Consider the following 21,322-nt stretch of genomic DNA (forward strand, 5'->3'; position numbering starts at 1 on the left):
TCCAGTTCGTGGCTCTTACCACTCCACCGTGGCTCACCTCTCTGTACCTTTAAGGGTGACAGCAAAGGACAGGTTTTGAGCACAGTCATCTTCCACACTGTTGTCTGGTAAGGGACAGCTGAACCCAGAGCTCACTGCTCTGTACAACATAAAGCTATTTGGACACACACCCCCTTCTCTAAATTCATGTTTTCAACTTATACCAAATATATAAGTAGCAATTTACATGTTTAAATTTAGTTCAACAAAATTTGAATCCGTAAGCATATGTAGCTAGCTCTTTATATGTAACGCTGAACCCCAATGCTATGTCATCACCCCTTTTGCCATCCCAATATGGCAATGACTTTCGTAAGTATCTATAGGTGTGCCATGTAAGTATGTTCTAAATGATAGCTTACAGTTGAAATTTTAGAAGCCAACCTATTAGTAAAGTTGAAAACTGCTAGTACTTTGCAAGGGAAAGGGTTGTAATAATCTTGTCAATACTTCCAATACAATTGGAATCCTAGTCTCAGATTTCCTCTTTCCAATCTGAAGCGTACAGATTTTTTACTCATGGAATAAGCCTGTGTTTTAGAGCTTTTCTAACATGTTCACTTTAGGTATGTTTATAGGGAGGACAGCTATTTTTATATCTATTTCTAAAAGCCAGTCATTACTGTTTTCATTCAACATACAGCAGCTATCGATTGCCTACTCTACACACTTGGTATATATCAGTAACCAAAGATAGTTTTCTGCCCTTAAGGAGCTCAGTATTTGATTACTGAAGCAGATGTTTATAGTGTAGTAATTTCTGGAGACCAACAAATGAGTGAAAATACATCCTGACTCACCACTTTGATATTAATTAATGTAAATAGCCATGAATAAAACAGCATTAAATGCACTCCTTTTCAGTGCCTTTTATCAACTATCCAAACAACTGACTTCTGAATGCCCACACGTCCAAAATTCCATCCTAAAGATGATTTCATGTGGCCATTTACAGAAGACTGGGGGAAAAAAGAGCATCCAGAAAGGATAGTCCCCCTGGAGAGGATGGGCCCTGGACCTGACAGGGTGGCAGCTATAGGAGACCTATTCCCAGAACATGCCGACCTATGCAATCAAGAAGTGCTTCTCCGGCACAATTTGCCCCCAGGGGACATGGTAATCTCGAGATATTTTTGGTTGTCACATCTGGGGGGGGTGCTGCCAATCATCCTACAATGGACAGGACAGCCCCACAACAAAGACCTAGCCCAAGATGTCAATAGTGGTAAGGTTGACAAATCCCTCTAGAGACAGCTGCCAACAGATTAAGGGAAGGAGACCAGTCGAGTTTAGTAGCTGCCTCTGCAGCAGGACAAACCATGCCATGACTTTTGGAGCTTATCCAAAATAATAGGTCAAGAGTGACTTGGAGGTTCTATGAAATCACTAGGCAATCTCTCTTCAGTGCACACACATTTATATACACACATGCTAGTATATATCATATATAATTCCATGCTTCTCCCTCCAAGTTCTGATCTTCTGTTGAATAGTTCCCAGTTAAGTCTTGCCAGTATGCCGAGCTTTACAGTGATTGCAGCAGACTGTTCTTCCAGGGATTTCTGAATCCCCAGAATCTCATACAAGAAATCAGTCCCCACTCCCAACATTTCTTTTCTGTCCATGGTCACATCTAATCCTACATCTTAAACTTTCCATCTGTCGGTAGACTTCCTGGTTGTATATTTTGTTCTCAAGTACATTAACCACTATTTCACTAGGTAATGATGCTCTGTACTCTACCCACCCCCAATCTGATATCATGAAATGCATCATTGTATTTCATTACCCATAAACTTTCTGATGCTATGTCACTGAAATATTTTTGAATAGACTTATCCTGTATAATAAAAGGCTAATATGCAAATCGACCAAATGGCAGAACAACCGGTCACTATGATGTGTCCTGACCACCAGGGGGCAGACGCTCAATACAGGAGCTGCCCCCTGGTGGTCAGTGCGCTCCCACAGGGGAAGCACTGCTCAGCCAGAAGCCGGGCTCATGGCTGGCAAGCACAGCAGTGGTGGCAGGAGCCTCTCCCGCCTCCGCAGCAGCACTAAGAATGTCCTACTGATGGCTTAGGCCCACTCCAACATCCCCCAAGGGCTCCTGGACTGCAAGAGGATGCAGGCCGGGCTGAGGGATCCCCCCAAGTGCACGAATTTCGTGCACTGGGCCTCTAGTTAATATATGAATGAGATAAAACGTGTATCTCAGGTAAACAGCTCCATAAAGGTCTCCATGTCAGGGGAGATAGATATATATGTTTGTGTGTGTATAGATATAACACACATATACAGTATATATACACTGCTTCTATAAACTCATTAAAAATTTTACCTAGCTTTTAAAAGGAAGGAAAATATTTAGCATGGTATTTAGTCTTAGACAGCAAAGCAACTTTTACCAATTCCATTATTCACATAATAATACAATTTTGGCATAATGTACACTTATGTAAAATCCTGAAAATATAGTTTTAAATGTCCACCTTCTTGAGGTTTACCCTAACAATTTTTTAAATTACAAAATTCAGAAGCCAAATCAAACACCCAAATTCACCTAAATCATTCATTTGTTCATACAGAACATATTTATTACTTACACATGAACAAGGTACTTTGCTAGTCAATGCAGATATAAAGATATGACATCTCTTCCCACAAGAAGCCCACAGTCTCTAAAAGACACTGCCACCTATGGTAGCTCCAAAGCGAGCATAAGCAACTAAAAGGAAAAACTGGGATGAGGGAATGTGTCACAGAGGAGGGGATTGTACACCCATTTCCTATTGCTCCACTGAAGGCTGTCACCTATGAGTGCACTGTCCTTATATGAAAAGACTGTACCTGTGACCCAACTTTAAGAGACAAAGCACTGACTGGTTTTCCTCTCATGATAATCTGCTGGGAAATGGCACATACTTTAGAGCTTACTGGCTAGGGTCAGCGGTGAGGGTGTGGCCAAGGTGAGATGGAAGGTAAGAATTGAATCTGCAGCCCGACCAGCATGGCTCAGTGGTTGAGGGTCAACCTATGAACCAGGAGGTCACGGTTCGATTACCAGTCAGGGCACATGCCCGGGCTATGGGCTTGATCCCCAGTGTGGGGAGTGCAAGGGACAGCTGATCAATGATTCTCTCTCATCATTAATGTTTCTATCTATATCTCCTTCTCCCTACCTCTCTGAAATCAATAAAAATATATATATTTTTTAAATATATTTTTATTGATTTTTACAGAGAGAAAGGGAGAGGGATAGAGAGTTAGAAACATCAATGAGAGAGACTAATTGATCGGATGCCTCCTGCACACCCCCTATTGGGGATGTGCCCGCAACCAAGGTACATGCCCTTGACTGGAATCGAACCTGGGACCCTTCAGTCCGCAGGCCGACGCTCTATCCACTGAGCCAAACCGGTTAGGGCTATTTTTTTTTTTTAATTGAATCTGTGGGTGAAGCTGGAACCCGGGTCCGGGTGAGGCCGTGTGCCCCTGGATCCAGGTGAGGCCACGCGCCCCTGGGTCCCGGTGAGGCCACGCACCCCTGAGTCCGGGTGAAGCCGTGCCCCTGGGTCCGGCCGAGACCAAACCAGAGGGAGTCGGACCTCCGTTACCACCATTTGTCCACCATCCAGAGCTGAAAAGTCAGTGCCGACATGTACACATAAGGAACTGGTGGACATTGAAATTGGGTCTCAGAAGAACTGTTGGTCCAGAAAGAAACTCACTACAGACTGATTCATTTGCCTGTCACCATAACTATTATTGCTCGTCTCACATTCAGTTCTTATAAGTATATTTCCAGTGACACATGATCTCACTCATCTAGGGGAAATGATGAACAACATAGACTGATGAACAAGAACAGAACCAGAAACAAGGAGGCATCGATCGGACTATCAGGCCTCAGAGGGAGGATAGGGGAGGGTGGGGGGAGGGGGGAGAGATCAACCAAGGGACTTGTGTGCATGCATATGAGCCTAACCAATGGTTAAGTTCAACAGGGGGGTGGGGGCAGCCGTGGGGAGGGGTGTGGGATGGGAATGGGGGGATGAGGACAAATATGTGACACCTTAATCAATAAAGAAATTTTAAAAAAATGAATCTGCAGGTGTGGTTTAACTTTATATTCTGGTCATTTGTACAACTCAGAAACAGGATTTAGAAGTTTTTTATTAAAGGGAGTACACTGCATTGTAACCCAAAGGCCACGAGATGGCGCTCGGCGCACTGAAATCCCTCAGCCATCTGCCAGTTACTGAGCCCCCCCTTTCAAGCTACAACTAATTAGCAACAACGAATGCCAACAATTTTATGGGGCTTTTTTAACCAATATAATTTAGAAAAAAATCAGACCAATTCAAAACTAAGTACAACTCAAGTAGGCATCTTAATTTGTACTGAGTATACTCCCACTAATGACCCTGACCCAGTTAAAAGTACATTTTACATCGTGACCTAGTATGCAGATGCATGCGTGTGCAACATGCACGTTCACAATGAGTTTCACACACCATTATGCATGATGCATTCTGAGCTTTTATTTTTGTAATGCTGATCACAACCCACTAAATTTCATAGCCCAAGATATACACTGAGTGGCCAGATTATTATGACCACCCCATCAGTACTTCGTTGGGCCACCTTTTGCCTTCAATACTGCGGCGATTCTTCTTGGCAATGACTCCCCGAGATGTTGAAAGGCGATGCGAGGAATCTGACACCATACCTGATGAATAGCACTGTCCAGTTCTGTGAGATTTGATGGTTGTGGAACCAGCTGCCTGATGGCTCTTTTAACTTCGTCCCACAAATGCTCAATTGGATTGAGATCTGGTGATTGTGGGGGCCACCTAAGCAAGGTAAAGTCTCCCTCATGTTCTTGAAACCACTCCTGCACAATACGAGCACCGTGGCATGGCGCATTGTCTTGTTGGAAGAAGCCATCTCCATTGGGATACGCCATCAACATGATAGGATGAACTTGATCAGCAACGATACTTAGGTATGTTGTGCTATTCAGACTTTGTTCCACACGAATTAAAGGGCCCAAATCATGCCAGGAAAACATGCCCCAAACCATCACACTGCCCCCACCAGCTTGAAGGGTTGTACTCATGCATGTGGGGTGCATGCTTTCATGCTGTTTCCACAAAATTCTCACTCTGCCATCTGCATGATGCAACTGGAAACGTGATTCATCGGACCACATGACTTTTTTCCAATGCTCTACTGTCCAATCCTTGTGTTCCTGTGTGAATTGGAGATGTTTTATCTTGGTAACTGCAGACAGCAAAGGTGTTCGAACAGGCCTTCGGCTTCCATATCCCATACGATGCAGCGTACGGCTAATTTGCCTACAAACGTCAGGTGGTCATAATAATCTGGCCACTCAGTATATATATATATCTTCAGGATAAAAATAAATGCCTACTATATCAATACCTTGTCATCTGTACTTTTCATTTTACTTCCGTTATATTGTTTTAGCCATAGTATTCCCTCTATTAGAGCACAATTTCTGTGAAACAAAAATCACAATATCCTGTCTGGCTGGTGTGCTCAACTGATGAACAGGAAGTCACAGTTGGATTCCCAGTCAGGGCACATGCCTGGCTTGCGGGCTTGATCCCCAGCAGGGGGCATGCAGGAGGCAGCCGATCAATGATTCTTTCTCATCATTGAGTTTCTATTCCTCTCTCCCTCTCCCTTCCTCTCTCTGAAATCATTTTTTTAAATTTAAATCAAAATATCCCTACCCTGTCTTTGGTTACTATAATCCTTTCTCTGGGGTATTAATTTCTCAGTGCCTCTGGATTACTAAATGGTTTTCAGAATGGCCTCTATTCTTCTGAGGCTCCTTTTTATCATACAAATCTTATATAGGATTTGATTTTTAAGATGATATTTCATGAAATGTTCATTAAAATATTTCACTTACTGAACAGCTGAATCAAGTGAAGGAATATAGGCCTAAATCAGAAGACTGTGAGATGATAAAAATGCCCCTACTTTTATGGAGGAAGAATCAGACTCGAAGCAATGAATCCCCCCACCCTACCCCTTGAACTAGAGGCCTGAAATCATAGATCAACCTCACAGGTGTGAACATTCAGGCCAGCACGCTTCCCCAAATCATACTGCCTGCCAGAAAACCACCCAACTGGACCAAAGCACCCCAAATCCACCTCAGATTGAGCCCCTTAGATCAAAATAATCTTATGATACAACAGTTTCATGCAACAATGTGATTTATTAAGGACCCTTAAGTCCATTTTAAACTGACCAAAGCCTTATTTTTTTAATATATTTTATTGATTTTTTTTACAGAGAGGAAGGGAGAGGGACAGAGAGCTAGAAACATCGATGAGAGAGAAACATCGATCAGCTGCCTCCTGCTCACCCCGCACTGGGGATGTGCCGGCAACCAAGGTACATGCCCTTGACCGGAATCGAACCCGGGACCTTTCAGTCTGCAGGCCGACGCTATCCACTGAGCCAAACCAGTCAGGGCTAAAGCCTTATTTTTTAATTCCTCTTTCCTATTACCTGTTTTATAGTAATTCATTATTTGTTGCCAAGCGAGGAGGAGAAAACATTCACAAGTCAATTTAAAGAGTCAATCACAAATGTAGCAAAAGTCTTATTCTAAGAGGTTTTTTTTAATGCTAAAAATATTTCAGCCAACCTCATCTATTATGGTTGAGATTCTATCATGTTCTGATATATATATATATAATATTCATACCATATACATAAAATCATGTTAACTTTTTATCATAACAGCTGAGAAAATATGTATAAAATGTGGCAAAGGGCCAAGATTCTAGATCTAGTCTGTGTCTACCGCACCTATAAAGGTACAGGGTGGGCTTTGGGAAATTATGTTCCCCTTTCTAAACCTCACTTTCCTCATCTGCAAAATGGGGGTAATAATGGTATTTACCTCAAAGGACGATTGTAAGAATTAAATGAGAAAGTTCATTTTTAAATTTTATTGATTGATTTGAGAGCGAGAAAAACATCAATGTGTTGTTCCACTTATTTATGCATTCATTGGTTGATTCTTGTATGTGCCCTGATAAGAGATCAAACCCATAACCTTGGCTTATCAGGACAATGCTCTAACCAACTGAGCTACCCAGCCAGGTCAAGAAAATACGTTTTAATGTCAACAACACAGTGCCTGACACATAGAAAGAATCCAGCATGCTTTAGCTATCCATAAAAATTCTTATTTTGTAATGATTACATCTTCTTTTCTCCCCTCCCCCCACCAAGGCCCACCCAGCCCCATGATTACATCTTATAACTGATGTTTTTGCCACACTTCACTAACATACAAGTTGCCATGGGGTTCTATAAACAAATAAAGAATCCCTAAGCTTTCATGTTAAAGCACCAAGCATTGATTTTGAACTTCAGGCTCTTGCCCAGAAATAGAAATGGGTAACACAAACTTGTATTCTATGTACCAAAACAGAGGCAAATAGCTTATAAACTAACCTTCACCTTCCTCCTGATGCACTTCCTTTCACCTCCCTCTTCTCATCTGTAAAGGATTAAATGCTAAAATATTATTATTCAGAATTCCTTGTACAGTTAAACACATTGCTAGAAGTTAATTTTATAAAACATCAACAATGACAGCAATTATACTCCAAAGCAAAACTGCTAACTCTTGAAAGATGAAAATGTCAGTGGGATCTAAAATGTTATCCAAAATTTGGTTTTAAGAAACATAAAACTGCCCTGGCTGGTTTGGCTCAGTGGATAGAGCATCCACCCATGGACTGAAGGGTCCCGGTTCAATTCTGGTCAAGGGTATGTACCTTGGTTACAGGCTCATCCCTGACCCTGGTCCAGACGCATGCAGGAGGCAACTAATAGATGTGTCTCTCTCACATTGATGTGTCTCTCTCCCTCCCTTCCACTCTCTCTAAAAAAATCAATGGAAAAATATCCTCTGGTGATGATTAACAACAACAAAAAGAAACATTATACTAATATTTGATTTTTCAGAGCAAAATAGTGCAAATGATTTACTCCTTGGACATACTGTATACTATACTGGCCTTTCATGTAACAAAACAAAATAGAATAAAGAGTGTGATCCCAGCTTTGTAAGAGTTATAAAAACTCCTAATGTTTTTTATTTATTTGTAGGTGTTAACAAAAAGAAAAAGGTCCATGGTCAAGTTAAACAGGTGTTCTTATGGTCCTACTTTTCAGTCTTTTGTAAGCTAATATCCATTCTAACATATCAGAGGAGGGTTATCTTAGGCAGTTTCCCAACGTTACTTGTCAATAAAATGTTTATAAAACAGCATCTCACTAGCACCAGTGTCCAAGGAATTCACCCAGGAAAGAGCTGCACGCTTGTCATCCAGCTTTTTGAAATTGTTTTTTTAAATATATTTTATTTATTTTTTTACAGAGAGGAAGGGAGAAGGATATACAGTTAGAAACATCGATGAGAGAGAAACATCGATCAGCTGCCTCCTGCACACCTCCCACTGGGGATGTGCCCACAACCAAGGTACATGCCCTTGACCGGAATCGAACCTGGGACCCTTGAGTCCACAGGCCAACGCTCTATCTACTGAGCCAAACCGGTCAGGGCTGAAATTGTTTTTTCTTACCAGTACCTCTTGATCATCCAACCTGTAGCCTTTTCCCAGTGCTCATCTTTGTCAGCTTCCATGACACCACCGATCATTCCCTCCACAAAAATGGCTTTGAAAGGCAGGAGGAGGATATAGTTATGACCTAAAAATGTGTCTGGTTGCTCTTGGACCCCTTGAGCCTCCATTAAAGAAATCCAACCAGCCTATTAGAGAGGCCTGGGCAGCCCCCACCCATGCTAGCCACCCCAGCTGAGGTGCCAGATGTTCCCATACTAGGCAAGCTCCCGGATGAACACAGCTGCCCCAGTGACCCCAGTGGCCAATGCCACATAAAGCAGAAGAACCTCCAGGTGAGCCCAGCCATCCCAAAGAATCAAATGTCTTTAGAAGGATCAAAGGTCTCTCCCTGCACAAACTCATCAAAAAGAAAATGCTGAACTCCCTGGGGGTAAGAGAAGGACTTCAGTTCTTCAGGAATCAAGCTCCTGGTTCTACACAAAGAGATGAGAGAAAGTAGATCATGTCATAGAGCATGCAGGCAGCAAAGGGAACATGGAGACAGGGTATTCGGGTTGCCAGAAAGGATCTAGAGCAGCGGTTGCCAACCTTTCGGACCTCACGGACCACCCGTTGGCGACTGCTGATCTATAGTATAGCATCTCTTGGGTACGTATGACACAGTGCAAAGCACACCAGCGTGAACTCTTTTCTGAAGAAACCAGTGATAAAGGCACAACCCTTAAAGACTGCCCATTTCACAGAGAAAAAGGAAGGGACCCCTCACTGAGCCTTTAGATCCCAAGGCCAGCATTCTCTCCCCATTCCCAAAGAACAGTCCTGATACTATCAGCTGAACTCATTATCACCCAAACGTTAGCATGTTATCACTAAGGCAAAATGTGGCAGTTTCAAATCCAAGTGGCTGGGGGCCTGGAAACTGCAGTCCTAGAACAGGCTGCAGGGCCTGCTGCCTTCCCCGCTCCATCTTTTCTCCAGCCTCATGTACCTAATTGGTAACTTAAAGGCTTTGGAGCATTGCTGGGTTAAATGATAAACATCTAAATAGTTCTTTCTTTCTTTTTTAATATATTTTATTGATATTTTACAGAGAGGAAGGGAGAGGGATAGAGAGTTAGAAACATCGATGAGAGAGAAACATTGATCAGCTGCCTCCTGCACACTCCCCACTGGGTATGAGCCGGCAACCAAGGTACATGCCCTTGATCAGAATCGAACCTGGGACCCTTGAGTCCGCAGGCCGACGCTCTATCCACTGAGCCAAACCGTTTAGGGTAACATCTAAATATTTCAAGTTTTCAGTTCACCTAATTTCAGCTTTTGTTACAGAAAATCTATAGTAGAATTGGAAATGTTAACATAATGTCTTTGATTGAAGGTGTGGTTTAAGAAATACTGGCTGTTTACTTTTTGGTTATCATTGGAAAATTAAGGTTTCTCTAATTGAATTGGAAGGAAATTGTATGGTTTTGATAATAGAGGACATGAGGCATAGACATGCATTTTGTAGGGGGGAAAAAGTGAGTTAAAGTTATAAGAATGTTTGTGAAAGTTATAGAAGGTTTGGAGAGAGAAATGTTAAAAGGAAGTTATATAAATGACACATGCCAATAAGCCAGGATAAGTACAATAGGGAAACTAGATGGTTAAACAGGGTAAATCCCATCTTTTCTAAACCAAGGACACTTAAGAGTGAATGATTAGCATTTTGCCTCCCTAACCAGAGGGCAAATAGCTTATATCAACTTCCTCAGGGAGACAGATAGCAGAAATTCAATTAGTGTCATTTGCTGGCCACACCCAAGGACAAATGAAGTTAAACTTCTTTTCTTGACCTACAGTCGAATAGGCCCTGGAATGCCTCAAGATCTTCCTACAATGGAGACTAGGGACCAATTTCTTAAGAACTATGTACTGGGTATCTCTTTACTTTAATCTCTCTCAGGTTAGAAGGCCTCCTGACCCAAGGCCCTCCTCTTGCATTTCTGGTTCAGACTACGTTTGTTCTAATCAAGACTTGGAAGGGCCGAAACTGGTTTGGCTCAGTGGATAGAGCGTCGGCCTTCGGACTGAAGGGTCCCGGGTTCGATTCCGGTCAAGGGCATGTACATTGGTTGCGGGCACATCCCCGGTGGGCGGTGTGCAGGAGGCGGCTGATCGATGTTTCTCTCTCATCGATGTTTCTAGCTCTCTATCCCTCTCCCTTCCTCTCTGTAGAAAATCAATAAAATATATTTTAAAAAAGAGACTTGGAAGGGAAACAAGTTGGAACCCTCCTGGGAAGGACCCTACCTTGTCTTGCTTACCACAGACTGCAGTTCAGACTGCAGAGCGAGGTTGGACCCATCACACACAGGTTAAGGGCGGACACGCCTCAACTTGGATGGCCATACCAGGACATATCCCCTTGAAATTAATGCTAAAAACTTTGAGCTGTCTTAATAAAAAATAAAAATAAATAAAAAGTCTGCCCGTTGAAGAAATACCTAAGCAAAAAAAAAAAAAAGAAGAAGAAGAAGAAGAACTTGTAATAAATGCCTGAAGTAATACTGGGATATCTCAGCATGGACTAAACCACATCCAACCCACATTAGGAAATTCCACACTAGATACATGGCAGAGCTGGTACTGGTTAAAAGTTTGCTGTTCTTTAAAGTAGAGGGACAGAACACTAAATATCTAGAATCTATTGTGTATCCTACATGGTCTGCTTCCTCTCATCTTTTTAAAATCCTGTATTAAAATTCTAGTTCTTGCCTAGCCTGCGTGGCTCAGTGGTTGAGCGTCCACCTGTGAACCAGGAGGTCACGATTTGATTCCCGGTCAGGGCACATGCCCGGGGTTGTGGGCTCAATCCTCAGTGTGGGGAGTATAGGGGGCAGCCGATCAATGATTCTCATCATTGATGTTTCTATCTCTCCCTCTTCCTTCCTCTCTGAAATCAATAAAAATATATTTTAAAAACCTCTAGCCCTGCCCTAACTGGTGTGCTCAGTGGATAGAGCGTCGGTCTGTGGACTGGAAGGTCCCAGGTTCGATTCCGGTCAAGGGCATGTACCTTGGTTTCGGGCACGTCCCCAGTAGGGGGTGTGCAAGAGGCAGCTGATCGATGTTTCTCTCTCATCGATGTTTCTAACTCTCTATCCCTCTCCCTTCCTCTCTGTAAAAAATCAATGAAATATATATTTTTTAAAATTTTTTTAAACAAAAACCTCTCATTTTTATCATTTAAAAAACTATATTGGTAGATAACAGATTTGTGGTTAAGACTCCAATATCCAAAATTACTCGAACAAGTAACAGCTAAAAAGACAATGAGCTCTGGCCGATTTAGTTCAGTGGATAGAGCGTCAGCTAGCAAACTGAATGGTCCCCAGTTTGATTCTGGTCAAGGGCATGTACCTTGGCTGCAGGTTCCTCCCAGGCCCAGGCCCTAGTTAGGGCTCATACAGGAGGCAACCAGTCGATATGTTTCTCTCACATTGATATTTCTCTTTCTTTCCCTCTCTCTTCCACTGTCTCTAAAAATCAATGGAAAAATATCCTCAGGTGAGGATTAAAAAAGACAATGAGCAAATTTTTTAAAGTTCAATCCCAGTAGAATGAAAAGAAAGGCAATTAATGAATGTCATTTTTTGCCTATTGAAATGGCAAAGATGTTTTTAAAAGAATAGGATAATGAGGACAAATATGTGACACCTTAATCAATAAAGAAATTTTTTAAAAAATAAAATAATAAAAGAATAGGATGAAATGTGCCTAAGTTCAGGCCAATTGCTGATGAGTAAGTGATCGCGTGCAACTGTTCTGGAGGGGTATGTGAAATACACGCAAAGCCTTCAACATGTATGTACTTCAACGTATGAACATGTGCAACTGTTCTGGAGGGGTATGTGAAATACATGCAAAGCCTTCAACATGTATGTACTTCAACGTATGAACATGTGCAACTGTTCTGGAGGGGTATGTGAAATACACGCAAAGCCTTCAACATGTATGTACTTCAACGCATGAACATGTGCAACTGTTCTGGAGGGGTATGTGAAATACACGCAAAGCCTTCAACATGTATGTACTTCAACGCATGAACATGTGCAACTGTTCTGGAGGGGTATGTGAAATACACGCAAAGCCTTCAACATGTATGTACTTCAACGCATGAACATGTGCAACTGTTCTGGAGGGGTATGTGAAATACACGCAAAGCCTTCAACATGTATGTACTTCAACGTATGAACATGTGCAACTGTTCTGGAGGGGTATGTGAAATACATGCAAAGCCTTCAACATGTATGTACTTCAACGTATGAACATGTGCAACTGTTCTGGAGGGGTATGTGAAATACACGCAAAGCCTTCAACATATGTACTATTTTGCGCTGGACATCACTTCTCTACAATTTTCCTAAGAAAATAATTTAAGGGTTAAATATTTTAACTACTTAAGATATTTACTGCAACACTAGAGGACCGATACATGAAATTCGTGCAAGAGTAGGCCTTCCTTCCCATGGCTGCCAGCACCCGCTTCCCTCTGGCACCCGGGACCAGGCTTCCCTCACAGCCCCAGCTTCGTCTGGAAGGTCGTCCAGAAGGAGGTCAGTCTAATTAGCATATTACGCTTTTATTATTATAGGTTGCTTAAAATAGCAAGGAAAGTTTTAGAAAAAGCTACAGTGCACAGCAATAAATGGATGAATGGATAATGTACATTTCACACAACAGGATTAGGTCTCTTCACTGAACTCCACTTAACACATTCACACAACTCCCCAGAGCCCGTCCCTCTCCTTTCATCCCTCCCTGGAAGCCACCTCAGGGGCCCCACTGGGTTGTGGGTAGATATGCAAATCGCTGTGCTAAAGGGCCAGATGAAGCTCAGGAGGCAAAGACTGATGCTAGCAAACTACTCTAGTGCCACACAGGCTACTGTTCATTCCCAGGACTGAGGATGTCAGAAAGGTTTGTTCATAGTAACTGTGATTTCCATAAAAACTAAACTAGCATGATTTTAAAAGCATGCCAGCTAGCCGAAACCGGTTTGGCTCAGTGGATAGAGCGTCGGCCTGCGGACTCAAGGGTCCCAGGTTCGATTCCGGTCAAGGGCATGTACCTTGGTTGTGGGCACATCCCCGGTAGGGGGTGTGCAGGAGGCAGCTGGTCAATGTTTCTCTCTCATCGATGTTTCTAGCTCTCTAGCCCTCTCCCTTCCTCTCTGTAAAAAATCAATAAAAATATATTAAAAATATATAAAATTAAAAAAAAATAAAAGCATGCCAGCTAACGCTGAGGCAGAGCCAAATTTGTGACTACTGATCTGGAACCCCACTAAAGACTGCTTCCTTCCTTTCCAGAGATGACTTTTTTCTTTTCTGCAGCCTGGTCTTTGTCTCTTCTGACCTTGATCGACTTCCTGTCCCATCCAGGAAGAAACCGTGTCTTGGCTTCGAACTCAAGGGTTACCTCCCTTTGGTAATTGTGAGATTGGGTACAGCCCCCCTAGGTGACACTGTGATTGATACTGGCTGTGGCCTCCCTTGCTACATTCCTAGAAAGCAGTCTAGTGTACTTACTGGTCAAGAGTACCCTGGCCCCACGCAGTCTCATTCTGAATCCCAGCACCACCACCTACTAGCGGTACTTAACCTCTCTGTACTTCAGCTTCCTGACCTAACCATATGAGGGGTTACAGAACCTACCACATAGTACTGATGGAAGAAATAAATGAGCTTGCCCAGCCAGTGTGGCTCAGTGGTTGAGCGTCGACCTATGAACCAGGAGGTCATGGCTCAATTCCCAGTGGTTATGGCATATGCCCAGTTGGGCGCTCATTCCCCAATGTGGGGCATGCAGGAGGCAGCCAAGCAATGATTCTCTCTCATCATTGATATTTCTATCTCTCCCTCTCCCTTCCTCTCTGAAATCAATAAACATATTTTTTAAAAAGAAATAAATGAACTACCACATAGCAAGTATGATCCACAAGCATACGCAGCTGTAATTATTGTTCTTGGGTGGGTTTTTTGTTGTTGTTGTTAATCCTCACCCGAGGATATTTTTCCATTGATTTTTAGAGAGAGTGGAAGGGAGGGGGACAGAGAGAGAGAAAAAGATCGATGTAAGAGAGACACATCGATTGGTTGCCTCCTGCATGCGCCCCAGCCCCGATGAGGGCCAGGGATTGAGCTTGCAACCGAGCTACATACCCTTGACTGGAATCAAACCCAGGACCCTTCAGTTCGCATGCCGACGCTCTATCCACTGAGCCAAACCAGCTAGGACTTGTTTTTTTGTTTTGTTTGTTTTTAAATATATATATTTTATTGATTTTTCACAGAGAGGAATGGAGAGGGATAGAGAGCTAGAAACATCTATGAGAGAGAGACATCGACCAGCTGCCTCCTGCACACCCCCCACTGGGGATGTGCCCGCAACCAATGTACATGCCCTTGACCGGAATCGAACCTGGGACCTTCCAGTCCGCAGACCGACGCTCCATCCACTGAGCCAAACCGGCTTCGGCAGGACTTGTTTTTTAATTGTATATCCCACCTAGTGCCAGCAGAGAGTACCAAGAGCTGTCTAGTGAAAGAGTGAACACACAGTCCTGTTTCCTCATCTGGCTCATCTCTGAACATCTCCGCTTATGGCTTCAGATCTAAAGCTTCCCACAAAAAGAAAAAAAAGAAAAAATAAAGCTTCCCACAAATCTTTCACAATACCACCTCTTTCGTCAAATCCCTTCGCCCCCCCCCCCTTTCATCTACCCTTTGCTAACAACGAAAGCTGGAAAGCAGGGGGAGGCAAAACACTAAGGAATCATGGAGGGTTGCTGGGATTTAGAGGACACAGGGGAACTGCCGCAAAGGTCAGGCTGAAAGAATGGCCTCCCAATGCCTTGGCAAGAAGCCATGGACGCATGGATAGCCTGTGATATGTGTGAGAAAAAGAGGTTTCCAATGGCATACAAAGGCATCTGTCCTGATTTCTTCAGCAGACAGGAAGCAACATGGTGGATTCACAATTTCAATCGTTTTGAAAGTGTTTATTATTTAATAACTCTCTCTCCCTCTGCCCCAGCCGGCCACTCTCTTGTTCTACTTTTCTAATCATCCTAAAAGCTGAATACATTCTTTTTCTCTAGGGGGGATGAGCATAAGCACTAAACCTATACACGTGAGGAGGCCTTCGTCAGGCACTAGGAACGCTGGTCTCCAACAAGTGTGGCTCTCCCTGGGGCTTCAGAAGGTAGTCCTTCTTCAGGGTCTGCGATGCACTCATGGAGTTAAAATGCCGCTGCCCATCTAAATACAACATGGACTCTGAAACACAAGAGAGATAACCATGGAGAAACTTGCAGTGCCTCAGAACAGCAAGGTACAAACACAGGACTACTCGGGAACACTGGGCAGCCATGAGAACGCAGAACTGGTGCTCAGCAAGCGCTAATTGGGCCAGGAGTGCGCAAGGTTCCCACGGCAGCAAGCCTCGACTCCCGCCCCTTTCCTTTGGCGGGACCAGTCTTTGACCTCCAGTGGCTGCTTGCAGCTGGCACCAGCTCTTCAGGCAACAGCCAGGTGGGCAGAGCAGCCACAGCCACCTGCGGGGCCAGGAGGCACCCTGGCCTTCTGGGCTGCAGAACCTGAAAATGCGCAATCTCCTAAAGAGGTGCTCAGTGGTTTGATTCCCCGTCAGGGCACATGCCCAGGTTGCAGGCTCGATCCCCAGTAGGGGGCGTGCAGGAGGCAGCAGATCAATGATTCTCTCTCACCATTGATGTTTCTCTCTCTCCCCCTCCCCCTCCTCTCTGAAATTAATAATATATATATTTATATATAATATAATATAATATAATAATATAAATATATATATTTTAATATAATATAATATTATATATATACTAGAGGTCCAGCGCATGAAATCATGCACAGGTAGGGTCCCTGGGCCTAGCCTGCGATCAGGCCCGTCTTCTGCCTGCTCACCAGTCCCCGGTCCCACCCAGCTGCCACCGCCAGCCAGCTGGTTCCCCTCACTGGCCCCGGGTCCCACCTCGCCTCCACCTCCAGCCACCCGGTTCCCCTCACCAGTCCCCCACCTCATAGCGGCTAGTCGAGCAGTCATTCTGGTTGTTACACTTATGGTTGCTAACCTTTTATTATATAGGATATACATATATATATATATATATTTTTTAAAGATGTGCTCTTGAGTTAAGAGGCCTCAGTATGCTTCCTACAACAATTTGAAAGGAGAAAATTTCTTGAAAAGTTCCTGCCTTTGTTAGGGACAAGCAATCCTGGCTGCTTACCTCCATATGTTCTGGGGAAAACCAAAGGCACTTCATTCTCCGACATGAACGTGAAATGAAAGACATTGGTGGTTGTGTGTTCTTTATTGTGCAGAGAGGCCACTTCGCTGTGGACTCTGACTTGAATGTAGTTGCCTTGAGTAAAGCAAACCTAAGAGATTGTAGACACGAGGGAGCCCATCACATTGGGAAGGGGAACAGGCAGTCACAAGAGAAGCAATAGCTGTAGGATATCAAAACTTCTCTTCTAGGCCCGAATGCTCATAAATTGTATTTTATCTTGTCGCACACCTACCTGGGAAGACAGAAACAGCAATGATCCAACCTCAACAGGTTTCTGGAACATGATGTCATCCACCGCCACTACAAATGGTCGGGAACCACTATTGGGAGAGGCAGAATTTGGGGTCAAGTGTAAAATTCAGATGCTCTCTATTTTTCCCCTAACAAATGACTGAAGTGAAATTTAAATGATCAGAGAATAAACCTAGAAAAGGGGAAAGCAATCATACCAGCGAGGAATGGTAAGACACATCACTGTGACCAGATCAGTGCCAAAGTCACTGTATCTTTTCCCTTCAGCATATTATCACCTCCCTTTCTCAGAGGTCTTTACAGGCAGACCTCGGAGATATTGCAGGTTTGGTTCCAGACCACCGCAATAAAGTAAGCATTGAAATAAAGCGAGGCATAACCTTTTCGCTGGTGGAAGGTCTTGCCTTCCATGTGTAAAAAACACATCTGTGGAGTGCAATAAAGCGGAGCGCAATAAAACGAGGTATGCCTGTAATGTGCTAATTTACCTAGTCAGAGTAACAGACTTCTAAAATGAGGATCAAACCCAGCTGGTATAAGTGTGACATTTATTTTAAAAACACAACAAATTCCCCAACACATCCAGACTGGTCCAAAATGTTTCATTTCAGTGGGCTCTTTCTGGAACACACCTGTGCATTTTCATTCTCCGGCGTATCAAAAAAAAAAAAAAAAAAAAAAAAAGTTTCATTTCAGTGGGGTAGTAAACATTGCTTCTCAGAAGTCAACACTACCTTAAATCTAACTTACCCAAAGTTACAAGCAGTAGCCCATCCGAGTTCGTATGCTTTCCTCATAAGGAAACCACCAAAGATCCGATTGAAAATATTCCTCTCCTATAGGGCATAAAATGAATGATAGGAAATACAAGCTCATGGCCACACGCATATACAGAACAAAGAAATTAACAATGCCAAAGAACAGAGGCCAGTTTAAAGATGTCATATCTTAGATGAATATCATGGATGCAAGTTATCCTATTCAGAAGATTTTTCACCATATCACAATACCTGAGGGTGGCAAATTTCCAAGCTCTTCAGTTTTGATTTCTCCATCCATACTGCATTAGGGGGCAAAACTCGACTTTGAAAACTTATAGTCCTGTGCAAATAGAGAATCAGTAAACCCTGTTAGGGCCATGGTTTAGCTGCTAAAAAGTAAAATATTTGCAAACAATTTCCAATATGTTCAGGCAAGCCCGGCTATGGAGAACACCAAGGATGAATGCATTCCTAACGTGGAATCTCACCAGCCTAATTTACTTTTTGTTTCAAAATATACTTTTTTTATTTTAAAGAGAAAGGGAGAGGGAGAGAGAGATAGAAACATCACTGATGAGAGAGAATCATTGATCGGCTGCCTCCTGCACGCCACCCCCCCCCCCCGGCCACACACACACACACTGGGGATTGAGCCCGCAACTGGGCATGTGTCCTGACAAGGAATCGAACTGTGACCTCCTGGTTCATAGGTCAATGCTCAACCACTGAGCCACGCCGGCCGGGCCAGCCTACTTACTTTTGATCCAGTGTGTTAAGAAACATCTCATGGATGGTCATCCTCTCCTCAGCACTGGGAGCCATTTTCAGTAATGACATGGAGCTGAAGGCGACCCTTCTCCCCTTGTTCACTGAAATACGGGACAATAAGGAACCACGGTGTCAGGAGGGTCACACTGCACACTGGGGTTTCTGAACTGGGCTGTACTTCCAGACTGTAACAATCCCCTTGGAAATTGTCCATACATCTCACAAAAACTTTGTGATTCTTTGCCAGCTCAGTGTAAAACCAGCTATAATCATCCTGACCTAGAGCCCCAACGAAGTTATTACATTAAAGATACATTTACCATTTCATTAACAATGAGAAAAAATTACTTCACTTAATAAATATTGGCTGATCGATAAAACTGTTCAAAGTATGAACTTCATGGAACAAAAAATAAAGTATTTTTAATTTCAGTAAATTCTTGGAATGAGTAAGACACCTGACTAATATGAGGAGTCCATGCATACTCTTAAACATAATCTCTTCTGCAGTACAGTTAATGTGCTTTTAAAAGTTTATCTTATAATAAAAAAATTGATATACATTCTCCTTGTTTAAAGAGCGCTTCTTCCTTAGGGCCTTCAGGGATGAGTGGATTTACAAATGCCGACCTAAAGAGAAGAAAAGAGTATAAATTAAAATGTTATTATCTGCCCTAGCCAGTTTGGCTCAGTGGATAGAATGATTCTCTCTCATCATTGATGTTTCTATCTCTCCCTTTCCCTTTCCCTTCTTCTCTGAAATCAATAAAAATATATTTTAAAATATTCTTTAAAAAACAGCAAAGACTTGAAAACTAGTGGGTAATAGTTAATCTTCCATTTTTATTAGAGAACTAGAGGCCCAGTGCACGAAATTCGTGCACTTGGGTGGGGGGGGGGTCCCTCAGCCCGGCCTGCATCCTCTTGCAGTCTGGAAGCCCTTGGGGGATGTCTGACTGATGGCTTAGGCACGCTCCCTGGAGGAAGCATGCCTAAGCCGTCAGTCGGACATCCTTAGTGCTGCCATGGAGGTGGGAGAGGCTCCTGCCACTGCCGCTGGGCTTACCAGCGGTGTGCCCGGCTTCTGGCTGAGTGCACTGACCACCAGGGGCAGCTTCTGCATTGAGCGTCTGCCCCCTGGTGGTCAGTGTGCGTCATAGCGACCGTCGGTTTTCATATTAGCCTTTTATTATATAGGATAACATTTTTTAAAAATATATTTGATCGGCCTTCTACATGCCCCCCACTGAGGACTGAGTTTGAAACCTGGGCATGTGCCCTGACTGGGCATCCAACTGTAACCTCCTAGTTCATAGGTCAACATTCAAGCACTGAGCCACACCGGTAGGACTTTGCTGTTCATTTTGAATAATGCTGACTGACTGCTTCACACAAGGACTCGGGAACAACAGAGGAGGCTTCTGGTTACAGGCCCATCTGCACAGTAGAACGTTCACATTGTCAAAAGGACGTAGCTGCTTGCCAACATGTTTCACCTGATCCTAATCATGAGGAAGCAGTCAAAGTCGGTTGCAGAACATCCTACGAGACGTCTGGACTCAACTCTTCAAAAATGTCAAGGCAGAAAATGGCAGGGTGACTAATTTAAAGAACCATGGTAAGCAACTGCTATACATGATCCTTGACCAAATCTGCCTTAGGGGAAGAAGCCATAAAGGATATTTTAGGGACAATTGGCAAAGTTTGGATATGGATCATATATTGCATAATACAATGATATCACTGTTCAATTTCTTGGGTATAATAAAAGCATTGAGGTTATGTAGGAGAATTATCTTATTCTTAGGAGATATATGCTAAACTATTTATGGGTGAAACAGTCTCAAACTTTCAAATGATTCAGGGGGGAAATGTGTATGTATATTTATAGAGGATGGGGAAATAGGTTGGTGGCAAAACATTAACTGGCGAATTTAAGTAAAGGGTATATATAAGTGTTCGTTGCATTATTCTATTTTTCTGTAGGTGTCAAGTTTTTTAAAATAGAAAAGTGAGCAAAAAGGAACATAGTATTTCACTGTGGTAGAATCCAAAAGTTTGATGAAACAACAATGGCAACAAAAGACCTGAAATGGCAGTTTGGGAAACTGAAATACATCAGCTGGGAGAGGAACTTCAGGTAATGCCCCCCAAGTGCTGGCAAAGGAGCCCCAGGCCAGGCACCGGAGCAGCAAGCAGGTCAGCTGGGGATGGTGGGAGGACTGAAGCTAGATGGTTGCATTCTTCACTCAGACCAGTTGCCAAGGTATTTTTCAATCTTATCACATTTTCCATGTCAGCTTTCCACGCAGCAGAAATGACTTCTCATTGCAAACTCCTTACTCAAGTTTCTAATACAAATTAGACTCCCCAACGGCCTCTACACAGTCCTGTACAAACAGCAATCCTGTAACTCTCTCCCACTCTACTCCCCACACACAATTAGATGGTCTTTCTCAGGTGAAGACCTTGGGTGTAACTGT

At 43.2% G+C, this 21,322-nt stretch overlaps 1 protein-coding gene across 3 annotated transcripts in view; it reads right to left on the reverse strand.

The window, feature by feature from the left end:
• Window positions 1–15,717: 15,717 nt before the first annotated feature.
• Window positions 15,718–21,322, reverse strand: part of ACOT9 (acyl-CoA thioesterase 9) — a 33,946-nt gene continuing 28,341 nt past the window's right edge. For all 3 annotated transcript variants that reach the window (XM_008161311.3, XM_054720755.1, XM_028138653.2), the window contains 7 exons: window positions 19,402–19,469; window positions 18,829–18,940; window positions 18,321–18,411; window positions 18,061–18,146; window positions 17,291–17,378; window positions 16,996–17,146; window positions 15,718–16,009 (listed from right to left, as the gene is read on the reverse strand). In XM_008161311.3, coding sequence (XP_008159533.1) covers window positions 15,879–16,009; window positions 16,996–17,146; window positions 17,291–17,378; window positions 18,061–18,146; window positions 18,321–18,411; window positions 18,829–18,940; window positions 19,402–19,469 — 727 coding nt within the window. In that variant the 3' untranslated portion in view covers window positions 15,718–15,878. The remainder of the gene's footprint in view (window positions 16,010–16,995; window positions 17,147–17,290; window positions 17,379–18,060; window positions 18,147–18,320; window positions 18,412–18,828; window positions 18,941–19,401; window positions 19,470–21,322) is intronic.

The sequence above is a fragment of the Eptesicus fuscus genome, chromosome 1 (genome assembly GCF_027574615.1).
Source record: "Eptesicus fuscus isolate TK198812 chromosome 1, DD_ASM_mEF_20220401, whole genome shotgun sequence".
NCBI lineage: Eukaryota > Metazoa > Chordata > Mammalia > Chiroptera > Vespertilionidae > Eptesicus > Eptesicus fuscus.